Consider the following 17,438-nt stretch of genomic DNA (forward strand, 5'->3'; position numbering starts at 1 on the left):
CAAAACTCTGATTTAAATGAAAGAATCATAGATTTTTATCTGCCCTGCTTTTATACACGAGTAGTCACAATGAACTTCGTTCTACTCACATGCTTCGTCCCATAAAAAAATTATCAAGATTCATGCAATTTACCTGTAATAGACATTATACACACAAGACGTTGAGGACATTTTTTTAGGTCGGGCCCACGTTAAAGTGACGTCACCAGAGAAATCAGCCGTCCACTGGAGATTCTGGACTTTGTACACAATTGTGTCATCTAAGCAGACAATAGAAAATATTATTTTAGAGAGGAAAATAAAAGCAGTGCTTTACAGAATTGGGGGTAAAGTGTTACGTGGCACAAACAGTGCATATAGCTGTAGACTGAGCATACACTTAAATAATCAATGCCCATGGACAAAGCACCGTCTGAAATTGTTCAGAAGAGCATTAATGGTCTTGGAGTGGCCCTTCTCACCAATCTGATCTAAGAAGTCACTTCTCTACTTGTGGAACCCCTCTAGGTCATGAATCTCTTCGAAGCTTTTGAACTGTCTGGGGCATGGACCTTTTCTGCACACTTTTCTTTATAATGCCTAGAACATGGAGGATGGTGAAGAAGGCTGGTCTTGGGGTCAAGGCAGTGGGACTCAGGTGATCTGGGTTCTATAGCTCACTTTGCCGCAGTCTCCCTCTGTGACCTTGGGCCAATCATTTAGTTTTTCTGTGCCTCAGTTTCCCCACTTGTAAGAAAGAGGAAAATTGCGCTTTGTTACCGCACAGGCACGCTGGGGGGATCCATTCACTGATGTCTGTGGGACACCTGGATAATACAGCGCTGAGGGCTGTGTAAGCGTCTAGACCGATAGCTGGTGCTCAGTGTTCAGAAAGTGTCATTTATTCCTTTAGGTCACCTGCTTCTTTCTCCTTATTGGAGAATGTGTGCGAGGCTCAATGTCCACGTAAGCCTGGCTGCCAATCAGCTCTACAGTTGGGCTCTGTGGAAGGCAGCGCGCTCTAGCGGCTGCAACAGGGGACTTGCAACCAGGAGACAGCATTTCTAATCCTAGCTAGTGCTCTGCCAGTCCCTGTGCTTCTCTTTCTCCATCTGAAACAGATGAGGCTTAATCGCCTGCTGTTCATGAAGTACTTTGAGATCCTCAGCTGGAAAGCCCTAGAAGTATTATCATAGCTACCCACTGTCTGGTAGTTCCACAGTCTCCACTCACTGCTCCTGTATGTGATCCCCTGCAAATACAACCCTCCCCTATATCTGTGGGGCTCCCTTATTCCCCTTTATGTGCAGTTTGTCCTGCTCTGGGTCCCATTTTCCCCCTGACTCGTTGCTCAGCTGCCAGGCCTCTGAGCTGTGGACTCCAGCTCCGCTCCCAGGGCCCTACTTAGCCCACTGGTTTCATTTCCAGTTTATTAAGGAAACTACACAGAGAGCTCTGAGCTGCTCCTGATAAAGTTTCCTAATCAGCAGAAAATTAAACCAATGAGGCTGCCAGACCACGGGGGAGACACCAGCAGCAGCAAGTCTAGCAGGATAAAGCAAAGGTTTCTTGCCTCACTTCAGCATTCCAGCCCAGGGACTCCTCGGCCCCCAGTCTGGGCCGCTTCTCAGAATCAATATTTAATTAAAGAACTACAAACTGATTGATGTTCAGTACCCTGAGCAGTTTACTGGGAAAATGGCTGAATCCCACATCTGGGAAAAGACAGTGATCGATGTTGTTATTATCTACCTAGAACGGACCAGGGCTTCCAATCAAAGTGTATCACATCTGGCTCCAGGGGTAATGATGGAGGGCATGGGAGGAATTGCAAATGGGGGAGTGAGGGAGCTTAGCTCCGTGCCTCTGGTCCCAGGGATATGTTTTTAGAACAGGACACAGCGGGCAGGTGCTTGCAAAAATGCACCCACCTGTTGGCTGTGCTAATCAGGGAACGTCCTGTATTTGTGTGACGCTAAACGACTAACGCTATTTACCTACGTCTGCAATTGCTGTAGCTGCATTGAAGGAAATTTTGTGTGTGGAAGCAGGAAGGGAGGTGTCCGATTGTGAGCGGGAGGGGAGATGGACTATCCGACTGTGAACAAAGGAGGGGTGATCAAGGTGATTGTGAAGGAAGGACAGGCACCCGTGAGACAATGTCTGTATTTATAACGTGGTCTGTGCGATGGAAAACGTGAGAACTTCCGTGGTAGCGCATTTACTTACCAGTGCAGTTTCTCTCGTCGCTACTATCTGAACAGTCCAGAAATCCATCACACCGTTCTGTTGTCATGATACAGGCTTCCCCATCTTCACATTTATAACCATTAGGGCATGACAGTGTGCTGTGAGTAGCTGGAAGATGGAAAAGCATTGCATGATTCAAAGCAGGAGAGCTCGTTTACAAATTTCCTGTCCAGATCATGTTGCACAATGCTGTCAAGCACACTGCTAAACCGCAGCCATACTGAAATGTAGAGGTGGCTGCATCTTGTTCATGGGTAAAGTGATCCCAGTGTAGAATTTGTAATTGTTATTGTTACTACTTTCAAATTAGAACATTTTGCTGAGATCTTTTGCGGTGAATGGCGTGACAGTGTATCAATCACTAACCACGCTGGGAGCACGTTAATGCTCCAGGAGGATTTCATTTTGGACGCCGAGGTTAAGAGACTAATCTTCAGTTGCGCAAAACAGTAATTTTAAAAAAGCAAGTGACAGGTAATGGTTTTATTGTGAGCCTTTAGCACAAAAACAGAAATTTTAATGCATCTCTCTATAGATGAAGGGACTGAGCTTAATTTTCAAATTTGGGAAGTTGAGGCAAAATGGCAGTCTGGCACCTAAAAAGATGCCCAAGTTTGCTTGAGTCTCTAAGCCCAACTTTCGAACACGGAGTCAGATTTTCAGAAGTGCTCAGCACCCAGCAGCTCCTATAGTTCTCTGAGCACATTTGAAAATCTGGTGCTGTATCTTTCTGTCTGTACATTATATAGTCATATATATTTCCCAGCAGAGTGAATTCTGAATGTGACGTCCGCCTTTGTATTGTTTTTCATATCCGTATCACATTTTCACACCAGGCCAGCAAGAACTTGACGCTGCCCCCAATGAAGTCAATAGCAAAACTCCAACCGACTTCAATGAGAGCAAGATCACACTCTGAGGCTACCAACTACCATCCTGTTTTAATTAATGTTTTCTGATCAACTCCTATAACATTGTCAGGGGTATGATGTTATAAACAGACACAAACTGAGTCTCACTCCAAATGTATTTTTCCAATAGGAGTGAGGGACAGACACCCAAGCGTTAGTCTTTCCCCAACATACCAATGCTATTTCTCTGATGTTAAAGCCATATATAGAGGGCAGTCTTGTCTAGTGGTTAGGGCACTAGACTAAGAGTCACGCGAACTGGGCTCTACATCTTATTCTGCCATTGACCTGCTGTGTGAATTTGCGCAAGTCACTTCCTCTCTCTGTGCACGTTTCCACTTCTGCTCTTTGTTACCTTGTCTATAGAGATAATGAGCTCTATGGAGGCAAGGACCATCTCTCACTAACTCTGTACAGCACCTAGTACCGTGATGCTCTAACTTACGCTCTACCGTAATACTGCTAATAAGTGTGAGTCTGTTTTTACATTGCACTAAATGCATTACAGTGCATTATTCACTGCATATCACTAGCACGGATTCTGCTTGCACAGATGCGATTTGCTGTGGTCTTTTCTTTAAAGAAAGCCTTGCTCAGAGAGAGCGAAAGCACCGCTCAGCCTGTGGGAAATGAGCACTTACGACAGTTCATTTCATCCGTGCCATCCTGGCAGTCTCTCAAGCCATCACATCGCTTCCAGTTAGGGATGCACTTCCTCAGTTGCTGACACTCAAACTCAAACCTGCTGCACCGGCCGAGGGAGGTGGCGGAAGTCGCAGTTACGTTGGCTACTGAGAACCAAGAGGAGGAAGAAGAGAATAATCAGCAAACTACACAAGCAATAGCAGAACCCCCTGCTGGGCAATGGCAGTGACTGACGGGACTGAGTTGTCGATTGGTTCCTTTAGTTCAGAATCAGTTCGCATCTCCCCACTCCACCAGATGGCAGCCTCTTCCTGTATAAAGAAGTAACTAAATCCACTGCTGCCTCCCTTATCCAAATCCCACATGTCCTAACCAGGGCCAGCTCGCCTCAATGTTTTGCGGGTTGCAGTGCAAAAGCTGGCCTGCTACTCTAAAGGCAACCTACAAATAGGGATGCTGGCATATGCTCAGGCTTCAAAGTCTGGAAAGGAACCTACTGCGGCACGCTCCCACCCGACTACCTCAAAGTCTCAGGTGTCTCTTCCTAAACACGATCAGAGAGGGTTATGGCTGCAAGCATGTAACAACTTAGTTTGAGCTGGGACAGGGATGTGGTTTCTTAGCAGCCACTGCTCCATGGCAAATATTTCCATTAATTCTCAGAACTCAGGGCGAGCGAGCCGAATTCTCTCCTGATACAAGTGGGTGCCACTCCACGTGAGTGAACAGAGTGGCACCCTTTACCCCAGCATATAGCTTGGCCCAAGTCTTCTAACATTTACATTTGAGGCTTTATTTCTCAGGAACACATTTGCAGGAAATAATCACCACTGAGTGTAAAACGAAGCGGCAGGGGAGGAGAAAACCTTACATAAAGTAGGGCAGGCTTCCTCATCTGAGCCATCTGTGCAGTCCTGATATCCATCGCAAACCCAGCTGTTCATGATACAGGCGCCGCTGTTGCAACGGAAGTGGTTAGGTAAACATGTTGCTGGGGCAGATGTCGTAAAGGGAAGGATCTGTGAACCTAAAAATACACCAGTGAGAGTTGATCTTATTGGACATGTTCCTACGTCTGATTATGTGCTAAAAGCTTTTTCGGTTCCTAGGAGACTGAAAGGCAAAATCCCAGGATATCGGTTGGAAAAGGGGGAGGATGGGGAATACTTCACAAGTGCAGTATTTTTATTCTAACAGCACAAAGCTGGCTTCCAGAGCCAGACCTAAATGTAAAACAAAGCGGCAGTCAAAGGACAGGAACTCGAGGGTGAAAATACAGTGATGCATCGTATTCATGTGTTTTTTAAAGGGTAGTACCACTTTAAGTGCTGGAAGGGGCACTGTGATTGCGGTGAGCTTTGTAGCCTCTGTCCCGCAGACTATTCATCTCCTCCCTAGGTTTCCTGCAGACATTTCCCAGTAGCAGCTTCCAATATACATGGACCTGCTCCTATGCGCCCTCCCCATAAGTGGATACAGACAAGCCACAGACTGGTCAACGCAGACAACTCCAGTAGGTCAACATAGACAAAGTATCAGAGGGGTAGCCAAGTTAGTCTGGATCTGTAAAAAGCAACAAAGAGTCCTGTGGCACCTTAAAGACTAACAGATGTATTGGAGCATAAGCTTTCGTGGGTGAATACCCACTTCGTCAGACACATGGGTATTCACCCACGAAAGCTTATGCTCCAATACATCTGTTAGTCTTTAAGGTGCCACAGGACTCTTTGTTGCTTTTTATAGACAAAGTATGCATTCTGGCTCGGCACAGAAACCCTCTCCACATGCTAAAGCCATGGTCCCGCAAATCAGACCTACCTGGGAGGACCCTTATATCATCCCAAGGTTCCACTGAAATCAAGGTTTTTCCATAAACAAATCTGATTTCAGCATTGGGGCCTTAATCAAGACAGCCCCGATGCCTTGTGTGACCAGATAAAACAATCAGAAAAGGGTGAAGGGCTTACCTGTCTGTCACACGACTTAGCAGGGATTTAAGGGAAGAGTGTATTTTCCTCCTAGCAGGAGAAATAGGCAAGGAGAAGACCTCTACAGACTGCAGCCCATGTGGGGAAGGGGAATTGCTTTGATGTTACTTGAGTTTTCTATTTAACTAATATTGTGCCTGAGGGAAGGAGCTGTAACAGACACAGAGACCACCAGCTTACACGGTAGCACGTGATACAAAGAGCCTGGACTACATGCTGCATGCATGCCAATTTCACTAAATCTGTTTAGAAACCAATTCAGTTAAAACTCTGTGCAACCTCCTAGTGTGGACGTGCTCAAATTGGTTTAGGTGCGTCCCTGCTAGGGAACTGCTTCAATTTAACTATCCTGGTTTCTAAACAGACTATGTGAAATGGGTGCACGTACATGTCTGCAGACCGCGCTAAAAGATTCTCTGCTGGACAGGAAGCTTCTGTATCATTTGTTTAAACAAACATACTGTGTAAAAATGACTGAGTCAGGGTACTTTTGTTTTGTGCTATGATCAATGTAAAACATGTAAAAATGTAACTCGCTGCTTGAACAAGGCAATAATAAGGACTCAGCAGAGGGCTAAGTGCTATAACTGTGATGCATCCGTTGTTTTAAAAATGAGTGGCTAGATAGAACATAAAGTCATTACTGATAAAGCCTCCAGATGACACAGAGATTCAGAGAGTGGTAAATAAGGAAGAGGACAGGTCACTGATACAAAGCAATCTAGATCGCTTGGTAAGCTGGACACAAGCAAACAATATGTGTCTTAATAGCTAAACGTAAAATTATACATTGAGGAACAAAGAATGTAGGCCGTACTTACAAGAGGGGAGACTCTGTCCTGAGAAACAGTGACTGAAAAAGACTTGGGGTCATGGTGAATAATCAAGTGAAGATGAGCTCTCATTGTGAAGCTGTGGCCATTAAGGCTAAGGTGTGATCCTTGGACTTATAAACAGGGGAATCTTGGGTAGGAGTAGAGGCTATTTACCTCAGCATTTGGCACTGGTGCGACCACTGCTAGAAACTGTGTTCGGTTCTGGAGTCCACATTCAAGAAGGATGTTGATAAATTGGAGAAGGTTCAGAGAAGACCCATGAGAATGATTAAAGGATTGGAAAACATGCCTTAGAGGGAGAGATTCAAGGAGCTCAATTTATTTAGTTTAACAAAGAGAAAGTTAAAGACTGACTTGATCACCGTCTATAAGTACCTAAATGAGGAGCAAAAATTTGATAATGGGCTCTCCAGTCTAACAGACAAAGGTATAACAACGGCTGGAAGTTGAAACTAGACAAATCCAGACTGGAAATAAGGTGTAAATGTTTAACAGTGAGCGTTATTAGCCTTGGAACAATTGACCACTAATTGTAGTGGATTCTCCATCACTGGCAATTTTTAAATCAAGATATGGGATGTTTTTCTAAAAGTTGTGCTCTAGTTCGAACAGGAATTAATTCAGGGAAGTCCTATGGCTTGTGTTATGCAGGAGGTCAGATTAGATGATCGCGCAGTCGGTCCCTTCTGGCTTTATAATCTATGGAACAAATAACTGAGGCAGCAGCCACCCTTGCTCTTACCGCCACAGTCCTTCTCGTCAGACCAATCACCACAGTCATTCTCCTCGTCGCATTTCCACCGGTTAGGGATGCAGTGGCCATTCTCACACTGGAACTGGTAGTAGCGAGAGCAGTTCGGCGCTTCCGTTGGGTTTTCTAACAATGACAGGAGATTGTCATGAGGTCCAGCATTCCTGACTCCTCGGTGACACGGGTTCTGTCCACACTACAGCTCAACACTGACTAGTGGTGCTCCATAGCTCACCTACGCAGCACTGTTTTCCTGATAAGCAAACCCCCGATCCCTCACAATCTCCACTATGGTTTAGTCATTGTTATTTACGCAGCACCCAAAGCAGGCCAGATGCTGTATGGACAGGTAGTAGAAGCAGCCTCTGCTCCACGGAGCTTACCTTTGAAAATCAGATCTCGCACAGTAAGGCAAGAGCTGAGGCAGGGGAAATGGAGTGGAGAATGTGACTAACACAGTCTGAACGTGTGGTTGGCTGTGCATGTTTTCCTAAGGCTTGCAGGTTATAATTACTAACCCTGCTCTCAGACCCCTGTCTGCACTGGACTGGGAATCTGTGCAGCAAATGTGCTCACATATGGCTTCAAGTCAGCCATAGTATAGAGAAGGGCCTATGATATCAGATTATCAAGAACTCAATGGATATGGTCATGAGAGGCAGCACAGTTTAGTGGATAGACACGGGACTGGCATTCAGGAGACCCAAATTCTGTTTGCAGTTCTGCCACTGGACTGCAGGGTAGCCTTAAGCAAGCTACGTCACTGCTCGGTGCCTCAGATTCCCTAATGGTAAAACAGGGATAATGATACTGATCTCCTTTGTTAAAACACTGAAATCTACAAACAAAAAACGCTATCCATCTCTCTCTCTATAAAGTGATTGCAGTCCTCCCTATGGTGACCACTCGGTATCCTAGGGGAAGGCAATGCTGTTAATACTGAAAATAAGACTGAGCTGGGGTAGGAGGGGTTAATGATCCTCTCTGCTCACCACAGTTTGCTTCATCAGAGTAATCCCCACAATCATCCATCCCGTCACATTTCCACACCAAACTGATGCACACGCCATTCTGGCACTGAAAGTTGAACTGGTCGCAGGTCCGGTGAAACTCTGGGTCTTGGGCTAAAAAGGACAAAGCGAAGTTAAAAAAAAATAAAAAGTCAAATGCAACTGTTCTTTCTGAGAGCTTTAGTACAAAGGCGAAGGGCTCAGAGCGGGGCTAGCTGTGGGGAAGGGAGGGCCGGGCACAGAGAATCCAGCTTGCCTCATTGCAGAATGCACAGAGGCAGCCAAGGTCCTGGTTCCTTGTGCATCTGGCCTGCAAGGACTGGCACTGCTTCACATAGACAATGCTGCTAGCAACCTGTAAGAGACGGAGCAGCTTTCCGGCCAGGCAGATGGAATGGGGCTGACGCACAGGAAGCACCCGCTGCCCCTTTACAAAGAGTTGAAGTATATTCCTTATACAGCAGCAAGACATCAAACAAACACTAACTGCCTAGAGTTTAGAAGAAACATCCTCTGCAGGTAGAATAGCCCATAAATGTCTGTTATGGGTTTCCCTGCACCTTCCGGCACTGGCCACTGGAGGAGAGGATACAGTATTAGATGGAGCACTGGTCCAGTCTGGCAGTCCCTATGTTCACACACTCCTCCAGCTGGGTGGCATTACACGGACTCAGCTGGAATGGTCTGCGGGGGAGGATGCATGCACCCACTGGCCCCAAAGCAGCTGCTGGCTGTAAAAGCCAGGTTAGAGTCCTACGGACCAAAAGCCCAGCTTTGTCAAACACGCTGGTGAAACAACTGGTCCTATTGAACTTGGACTATAAGCATCCCACGGATAAAACGTAATTGCTTGGATTTTGGTGCCAGCGCTCGCGAAACAGCAACCAACAGAAACCAGGATTTTTAATGTCAACAAAGTGCTACTCGGTTCATTAACATCCAGAACGGGCCTGATTTAAAGGAACATACAAGTGGCTTGGTACGTCATTGACACAGTCCAGGAATGACACACTAAACCCCTAAGGACGCTTATTTATTCCCTTCTGGCATCTCTTCAGAGCGGTGTTGCCTAGTAGATGGAACATTGGACTGGGGCGGGGCTCTGCAGACCAGGGTTTCTAGTCCCAGTTTTGCCACTGGCCTGTTGGGTGATATGGGGCAAGTTTTTTCACTGTCCAGTGCCTCCATTCCCACCATGAGGATAATGGTACTGACCTTTGTAAAGTGCTTTGAGATCTACTGATGAAAAGCGCTAGGTATTAGGTAACTGTTAGGTTATTGGTATTACTGACACACTTACAGCATCCAGCATAGTTGGCATCTTCATCCGAGCCATCCCGACACTGCACAATGCCGTCACACACCATGGAGTGGAACAAACACTGCTGCCGGTTCTTACACACAAAGTCCATGTAGCGCGTACACAGAGGGTCTGGGGGAATCAAAAGGGATTGCAGGGGGGATGACAGCATTTCAGTGCATGGCAGTAAGAAATGTTTGTACAATGCCTAGCTCAATGCGATCCTGGTCTGTGATAGGCTCCTACGTGCTATGGTAATACAAATAATACATAATAACAATGCTGTACACAAAGTTATTTTGTTGTTTGATCTGTGTACTTAACCACCCTCTCTGACTTACAGAGAGTCAAATACAGTGGCTAGATCTTATCAAGCGCTGGATAATTCTGATGACCAATAATACAAGCTATGCAGCTATTCAGGCTTATCTTGTGTCATGTGTCAGGGTGAAAGTGATAGGCAGTAGGTATCAAGAAGGAATCGCCTGCCACCCTGTCTATAGAGCTACATAGGTGGCTGCAGGGCCGGCTTTAGGAAGTGCGGGGCCCGATTCGAATACCCGGCGCCGATCCGGGTCTTCAGCGGCACTTCGATGGCGGGTCCTTCACTCGCTCCGGGTCTTCCGCGGCACTGAAGGACCTGCCGCCAAAATGCCGAAGACCCGGACCGCCGCCGGGTAAGGAACAAAATTAAAAAGGCGCCTAAGTTAGGCGCTCTTCTTTAGGGCCCGGGGCCCTCTTAGGCGTAGGCATGGTGCCCTCTTAGGCACGGGGCCCGATTTGAGGGAATTGGCCTAAACCGGCCCTAGGTGGCTGTGTACATTATAAAGGGGGCTTTTGCTTTCCTTTGAAGCATGAGGTGTTCATCCCTGTTCCAGACGGGATGTGCTATTCCACTGACCCATCTGGTGCTGCAAATTCCGAGTCCCTGTGTGTACCCACCGCAGTGCTGTTCGTCAGAGCCATCAGAGCAGTCATGCAGCCCATCACAGTGCTTGCTATTTGGGATGCAGGTTCCATTCGGGCACTGGAAACCGTTGCACTTCTTTTCTAAAATTCATTTGAAAAAGCAGCCTTAGGTATGGAAAAATTTCAACCCATAGGAACGGAATTAGAGTTTGGTTCTGTTTGTTAGTCCGGAGTGGCCGAATCCCAGGGGCACTCGACAACCTCCAGCAAACCCCAGAATCAGCTGCACCCTTTGTCCATAGAGTCTGTTTAGATTGGAGGCTCTTTGGGGCAGGGACTGCGCACGCAAAGGGGCCCTGGTCTTGGGTGGGTGCCACAATAAACCAATCAATAATGATGTGGTTTTAGGGCTTCCCAAGTTTGCTGCTGTTCTGTTGCATCCGTTTAAGAGTGACAGAGCTAGTTTCCATTCCATAAGACGATAGGCCAATGATTTAGAAAATAACCCCCGTAATTCCCCCCACCCCTCAGGCGAGACGAGAGCTCTCACCACACTTGACAGGGTCCTCATCGGAGCCATCCTGGCAGTCGGCGTCGCCATCGCATGCCCACCGCTGGGGAATGCAATGCCCATTGTGACACTGGAAACTGGAAGCTTCGCATGTATGGTATACTGCTGAAAACAAATAGAAAAAAAGAAAGCATTTACAGACTCGTTGATTTCAAGAGGCATTGAACTGGGCTCCATGTAAATAAACCACCATCCTTTTCTTTTGTGAAGTTTATTTGTGACACATTTAAATATATGTTCACATACATACTATTATTAATCATTATTATTTGTACTGTGGTAGCATCTAGGAGCCAGAGTCATGGGCCAGGACTCCATTGTGCTAGGCACTCTACACGTTGATTTATCGTCCTCTAATGGGTGTTAGGGCTCCAGGGTATTATTTGGCTGGCCTACTGACTTGCTCTGGGATCCTGAGCGCGTCATCTTATCCTCTTGTGCCTCAGTTTCCCCACCTGTAGAATGGGGACAGTACTTATCAACCTACTGTACCTCATAAGGTTCACTATGGAGGTTAACGAATGTTTCTAAAGCTCTCTGAGATCTCTGGAGTCAGCCCTTTCTTATTGTTTCAGTCCTTTGGGTCAGCTGGCAAAGGTAATGATGTCTGGCCCTTGCTGGAACAGCGACTGACAAACCTTGGTGAGCTGGCACCCCTCCTTATATATGGGGAATACCACCAAAAGGGTTTTGAGCACTGTTGCCGTCTGCTGGCAAGGAGAATCTGCACACAAGTGTGTGACTTGGCACTGAGTGTCAAAAAAGAGAACTTGTTTGTATTTTAGGTTCTCAAAAAGAACAGGAGTACTTGTGGCATAGTACTCCTATTGTTTTTGCGGATACAGACTAACACGGATGCTACTCTGAAATAGGTTCTCAAAGTTATTTTTAACTATACTTAAGATGGTATTTTCAAAGCTTCCTAGGAGACTTAGACACCCAATTCCCAGTGGATATCAATGGAACTTTGGCACCCACCTCCCTTAGGCTCCAACTTTGAAAGTCTCCACCTAAAATATATATATTTTTAAATAAATCATTTTGGAGCCTAATTTATATGCCGTACCTCTTCAAATAAAAAAAACCACACTAACATGAGAGAATACTCTTCATTATCTAGAAAAAGAGCAACATTTGACTTAATTAAATTGCATGCTACTACATTTTAGCCTAGCTAGTGACATGCACTTCCAGATATTTTAAAATACTACAGTCATCTGGTACTAATATTCTATTAGGTATTCACTGTGAAATGTAATTATTTTAGATAAGAGCAATAAATGCGGCCAGCTGAGTTAGACATGTTTCTCAAATAATAGTGATTCTTATCAATAATTTCAACTTTAAGCTTAAAAAACCAATACACTTTTTGAAGTAGGTTCACTTCTTCCTCTGGTAATTCTCGCTCAGAAAGTCATGAGAGATCAGCAATACCAATATGTATCTCCTTTCACACCCACACACTTGGAATACCAACTACTGGAATCCCCAAGCTAAACAATTCCAACCATATGTACCTGAAGCTGATGAAATTCTGTAATGGATTTAGTAATTACATACATCCAGATTCTGTGGTTATGGTTTAAGCATAACTCCCATTGATATAAAAGGGAGTTTCCTCAAGTAAGTTCTCCAGAACTTGATCCAGAACCAGGACATTTTTTGTTAAAAATATATATGTTTGGAAAACTACATTTAAACACTGAGGAATTTACATTGCATAACTTTAAGGACAGAAGAGACCATTCTCATCATCAAATCTGACCTCCTGCATAACCAGATTAGAGACCCTCACTCAGTAATTTCTGCATCTAACCTATAGCTTCTATTTGGGTTAGGGCATATCTTTTAGAAAGACAGCTTGTCTTGATTTAAAGATTTCAAGTGAATCCACCACATCTCTAAATAAGTTAATTAGCCTCCGTGACACTGCACCCCATATCCTTCAGAGTGATATTTTATTATATGATTATGACCTAATTATGCTGTATTTTTTGCGAGATAAGTCATGTGAGATGTCATTGGAAAAGTTATGATTTGCTGAATGTGATTATCCTATTTATACTCATGTATCATTTTTGTATCTGAAGTTATGAATATTGACTATGTAACTATTTCAAATATAGTTATACCTGGGTAACGCCCACTAGACAAGATGCTTTCAGTCTAGATAGTGGGTGGGGAAGGGCCTATTCAGGGCAATGGGCCATTAGGAAAAAACAATAGCCCTTAGGAGAAGCTTATCTCCCACCTGGGGAGCCTTCCCAAAAATGGTACTGACAGCCTCTGAGTAATGGCTGCTATGACTCTACAGGGACGTGTGATGAGACCGTATGTCTCTGGACTCCATCTTGGGATGTCAGTATTTTCCCACAGACTGGTCTGGGAACCAAGCTTTGGGAACAAAGGGTTCCCGCCATATGCAAGAGCTATATAAGGTAGGGAGTGACATCATCTGGGGTTCTTCACTCCCCACAGGAGGAAACTCCTGGAAACACCTGAGGAACAAAGACTGAACTGGGGGAAGTGCTGGACCCAGGCTAAAGGGATTTCTAGCCTGTGAATGAAACACCTGGGGATTCCCAAGCTGTAAAGCAAGTGCAGCTTGCCCGTTAAGAATCTGCAGCCTGCTTGTATCATCTCTTAGGGTGAGAATCTGCTAATTCATATCCAATCTATGTAGTATATTAAGCTTAGCTTGCGTTTTTTTGTGTATTTTCTAGGTAATCTGCTTTGATCTGTTTGCTATCACTTATTATCACTTAAAATCTATCCTTTGTAGTTAATAGACTTATTTTTGCTTTCTCTAAACCAGTGAGTTGGAGTGAAGTGTGTGGGAACCATAACTCAGGTGCAAAGGCGGTTGCATATTCCTCTCCACATTGAGGGAGGGGGTGAATTTTATGAGCTTATGCTGTACAGTTCCCTGTGCAGCGCAAGACGGTATAATTTTGTGTTTATACTCCAGACGGAGTGTGTGCCTGGGGAGCTGGGAGTTGGTTTAGCTGTAGCCTTCCTATGCAGGGGCTGGTCAGAGAGCCTGTATGTAACTGCAGCTGGGTGTGTCCCTACCTGTATGTATGCTAGTGAAAGTGCATGCTGGAGGGCTTGTCACAGCACTACAATGTGAGAGGGAGCCCAGGCTGGTGGCTCAGGAGGGCTCAGTTCCAGGTGCCACCCCGGGGGGAACCTGCCACAGCCTCCCTCAAAAGTTTTCACCTTGTTTCTAGTCTGAATCTGTCTAGCTTCAACTTCCCACCACCAAATGTCATTACACCTTTTTCTGCTACATTAAATAGCCTTCTACAATTCTCTTCACTGTGTAGATACTTGAAGACTGTTTAACTGAAAATATCAGAGCAGAGGTAATGTATGTAAAGTGTGGACTCTTCTCACTTATATCCACTAGTGTAAATTCTGTTGTCATCACGGGGTTGGTTCCAGTGTATGAGTAGAGAATCAGGTCCACTAACTCAAGGCCTGATGTATAACCAGTGTCAATCCGGAGTGACTCTATTTTCTGCAGCTGAGTTGCACTGGTGTAAATCAGTTGTCAGTGAAAGGGGAATCAGGTCCTTAGCGCATGATTTTGCATAAGTTACATCCTCTTTATAGCTCAACAGCCCCAGCTGGAATGCTAGATAAAGAGGCACGGCCATGCTGAAGGCCAGTCGCTATTGGAGCCGAGCATCCCTTCTCTTAGATAAATCGTTTAGAAATTGCAAAGAAAATCCTTCTTTTCTGCAATGTGTTTTACTGTTACAAAACAATCAGAGTCCAAGCTGTAAAATTAGGTCAGTGCACACCCGGGCTATTTTCAGTCTGCACATGTTGTAACCACTGAACACTTTTCAGGGCGAAGTATTCTTATTAGTTAACATCTTGATCTTCAGGACCAATGGGTACAATTATGCCTCCTTATTTTGCAGATCTTCAAAGGTAGGGGAAGCCTGTTTTTATAGCAGGCCATGTGGTAATACATTTTTTTAAACAAGTTTTGAAGCACTGTCAGGTGTAAACGGCACTACAGATGAATGACCTCAACGTTGATTTGATTCCATCAGTGCAATCTTGCAAATATAAGCAAAAATGAATCACTGCGCACATCAAAAAACAGTCAGCACTTTCAGAAACGCAGCGATTAAGTTGCTAAAATCAACAGATCGTAAGCTAGATGCTTATTCCCTCAGGAATATGATCTTATTAGTTTCCTGGCCCGATTTGTACATGCTGGGTTCACCCACAGCTCCAACTGACAGGTTGTTCAGCACCTGTGAAAAACAGGGCATGTAGCAACATGTTTGTGGGGCTTTATGCAAAAAGGGCATTCGCTGGTGAGAGGTTTTTATTTTTAATAATTTAAAAAAAAAATTCCCCTATTTATAAGCCTACAGAAATTTAAAACCAAAATTTGTTTCCCTGAAATTATTTCCTCTATTTCTTGCATTTGCCCTGGTTCGTTATTGTAGGGTCACTCATAAGTATTGGGCTCCTACCACAGTTTGAGTTTTAGACAGTATTTCATATGCACAAAACGATCCATAGTTTGCCAATAAATATTAAGAAGGTGAAAAGGGGAGATGATCGACATTTGCTGTCTGCCAACTAACCTGGAGCATGTTTTAAATGCAGGAGAGTATTGTAAGGGTACGGTAGGCACTTCAGCTAAGAAGAGAGACGATTCAGGGCTAAGGCTCTCACTGCATTCTTCGTTCATGCTAGAACAAATACTTAACAGGCACCTTATTTTCAAATCACATTAACGTGCTCATCTTCAAACACCCTTGCAAGGCAGGTGACTATTATCCCCCTTTTACAGATGAGGAAACTGAGGCATGGAAGTTAAACCATTTAGTCAAGGTCTCACGGCAAGTTACTGTCAGCACTGGGATTAGAAATTGGTTCTCGCTCCACGCTCAATCCACTAGCCCAGGGGTAGGCAACCTATGGTATGTGTGCCAAAGGCAGCACGCGAACTGATTTTCAGTGGCACTCACACTGCCCAGGTCCTGGCCACCGGTCCAGGGGGTTCTGCATTTTAATTTAATTTTAAATGAAGCTTCTTAAACATTTTAAAAACCTTATTTACTTTACATACAGCAATAGTTTAGTTCTATATTATAGACTTATAGAAGGAGACCTTCTAAAAACGTTAAAATGTATTACTGGCACGTGAAACCTTAAATTAGAGTGAATAAATGAAGACTCGGCACACCACTTCTGAAAGGTTGCCGACCCCTGCACTAGCCCATGTTGCTGGTACATTAGGATCTAATCCAGTGGTTTTCAAATTGTGGGTCATGAGCCCAAAGTGGGTCACAAGTTCGTTTTAATGGGGTTGCCAGGCTAGGCATTAAACTCCCCGCTGCCCGGGGCTGAAGCCAAAGCCCAAATAACTTAGCTTTGTGGGGTCCCTTGTGGCATGGGGTCCCCTGATTCTGGACTCCAGAATTAGAGTAACACAGGGCACAGGAATCATGTAGTCATTTTTGTTGTCAGAAGTGGGTCGCAGTGCAATGAAGTCTGAGAACTGCTGATCTAGTCCAAAGCCCACAGGTGTCTTTCCACTGACTTCAGTCAGCGCTGGCTCAGCCCTTTAGTTGCTTCAGTGGTTCCATCTTAACTTCTATGCCATGGCCAATCAGGATTTCCCTGCAGTAGCCACTAGCACAAAATACATTAGCAATAGGGCAATGGAAGATTCAGTCTCATGACATGGAAGGGTTCAACTGATACCTTCCTGCGCAGCATGTGCTCTTCTGCTTAGAGCTATCCTAATATAAACCCTTTAAAAACACAGCAGCTGATAGCTACCAATGAGCAACTCCAGCAGAGGGTTCTCGATCACATCCCAACGCTTACCAGTGCAGTTCGCTTCATCTGACCAGTCCCTGCAGTCGTTATCACCGTCACACATCCAAGAAAGACGAATGCACATCCCCGAGCTGCAGCTGAATTCATCACTTCTACATTGGTGAGCTTCTACAAACAAGGCACCCACAGTTCAGATGGGGTGATTGGGGGCGGGGATTGAACACACGCTGTTGACTTAGAAGAAAGAACTGCTGTTTCATTACTGGCAGCCTAAGCAGCTCAGAAAATTTGTTCTGGTCTTGAAAGTATTTTTAGTGCATTGTTTCTAGCCCTGAAAGATCAAAAGCTACCACGTCCCTCTGATTCCCATTTTCTGTTCTTGCCGTGGATTTAACAGTCTGCCGCTCAGGAACTATTAGCCTTAGAGGTTGACGGCCTCACCCACAACCCATTCAAGACGCTGGGAACTGCAGA

The 17,438-nt window shown here is 45.0% G+C and overlaps 1 protein-coding gene and 1 long non-coding RNA gene across 3 annotated transcripts in view; one reads left to right on the forward strand and one right to left on the reverse strand.

The window, feature by feature from the left end:
* LOC128823248 (uncharacterized) overlaps window positions 1–17,438 on the forward strand; it is a 209,060-nt gene that overhangs the window by 169,945 nt on the left and 21,677 nt on the right. The gene's annotated exons all lie outside the window — the stretch shown is intronic.
* SORL1 (sortilin related receptor 1) overlaps window positions 1–17,438 on the reverse strand; it is a 97,117-nt gene that overhangs the window by 21,102 nt on the left and 58,577 nt on the right. The window contains exons 25-34 of one of the 2 annotated variants that reach the window (XM_054005433.1): window positions 17,013–17,132; window positions 11,130–11,252; window positions 10,613–10,720; window positions 9,671–9,802; window positions 8,353–8,484; window positions 7,352–7,486; window positions 4,657–4,812; window positions 3,782–3,931; window positions 2,209–2,337; window positions 134–260 (exon numbers count right to left, since the gene is read on the reverse strand). In XM_054005433.1, the coding sequence (XP_053861408.1) occupies window positions 134–260; window positions 2,209–2,337; window positions 3,782–3,931; window positions 4,657–4,812; window positions 7,352–7,486; window positions 8,353–8,484; window positions 9,671–9,802; window positions 10,613–10,720; window positions 11,130–11,252; window positions 17,013–17,132 (1,312 nt within the window). Of the gene's footprint in view, window positions 1–133; window positions 261–2,208; window positions 2,338–3,781; window positions 3,932–4,656; window positions 4,813–7,351; window positions 7,487–8,352; window positions 8,485–9,670; window positions 9,803–10,612; window positions 10,721–11,129; window positions 11,256–17,012; window positions 17,133–17,438 lie in introns of both variants that reach the window. The other variant, XM_054005431.1, reaches the window with a different exon arrangement.

Source organism: Malaclemys terrapin, chromosome 15, assembly GCF_027887155.1.
Source record: "Malaclemys terrapin pileata isolate rMalTer1 chromosome 15, rMalTer1.hap1, whole genome shotgun sequence".
Lineage (NCBI taxonomy): Eukaryota > Metazoa > Chordata > Testudines > Emydidae > Malaclemys > Malaclemys terrapin.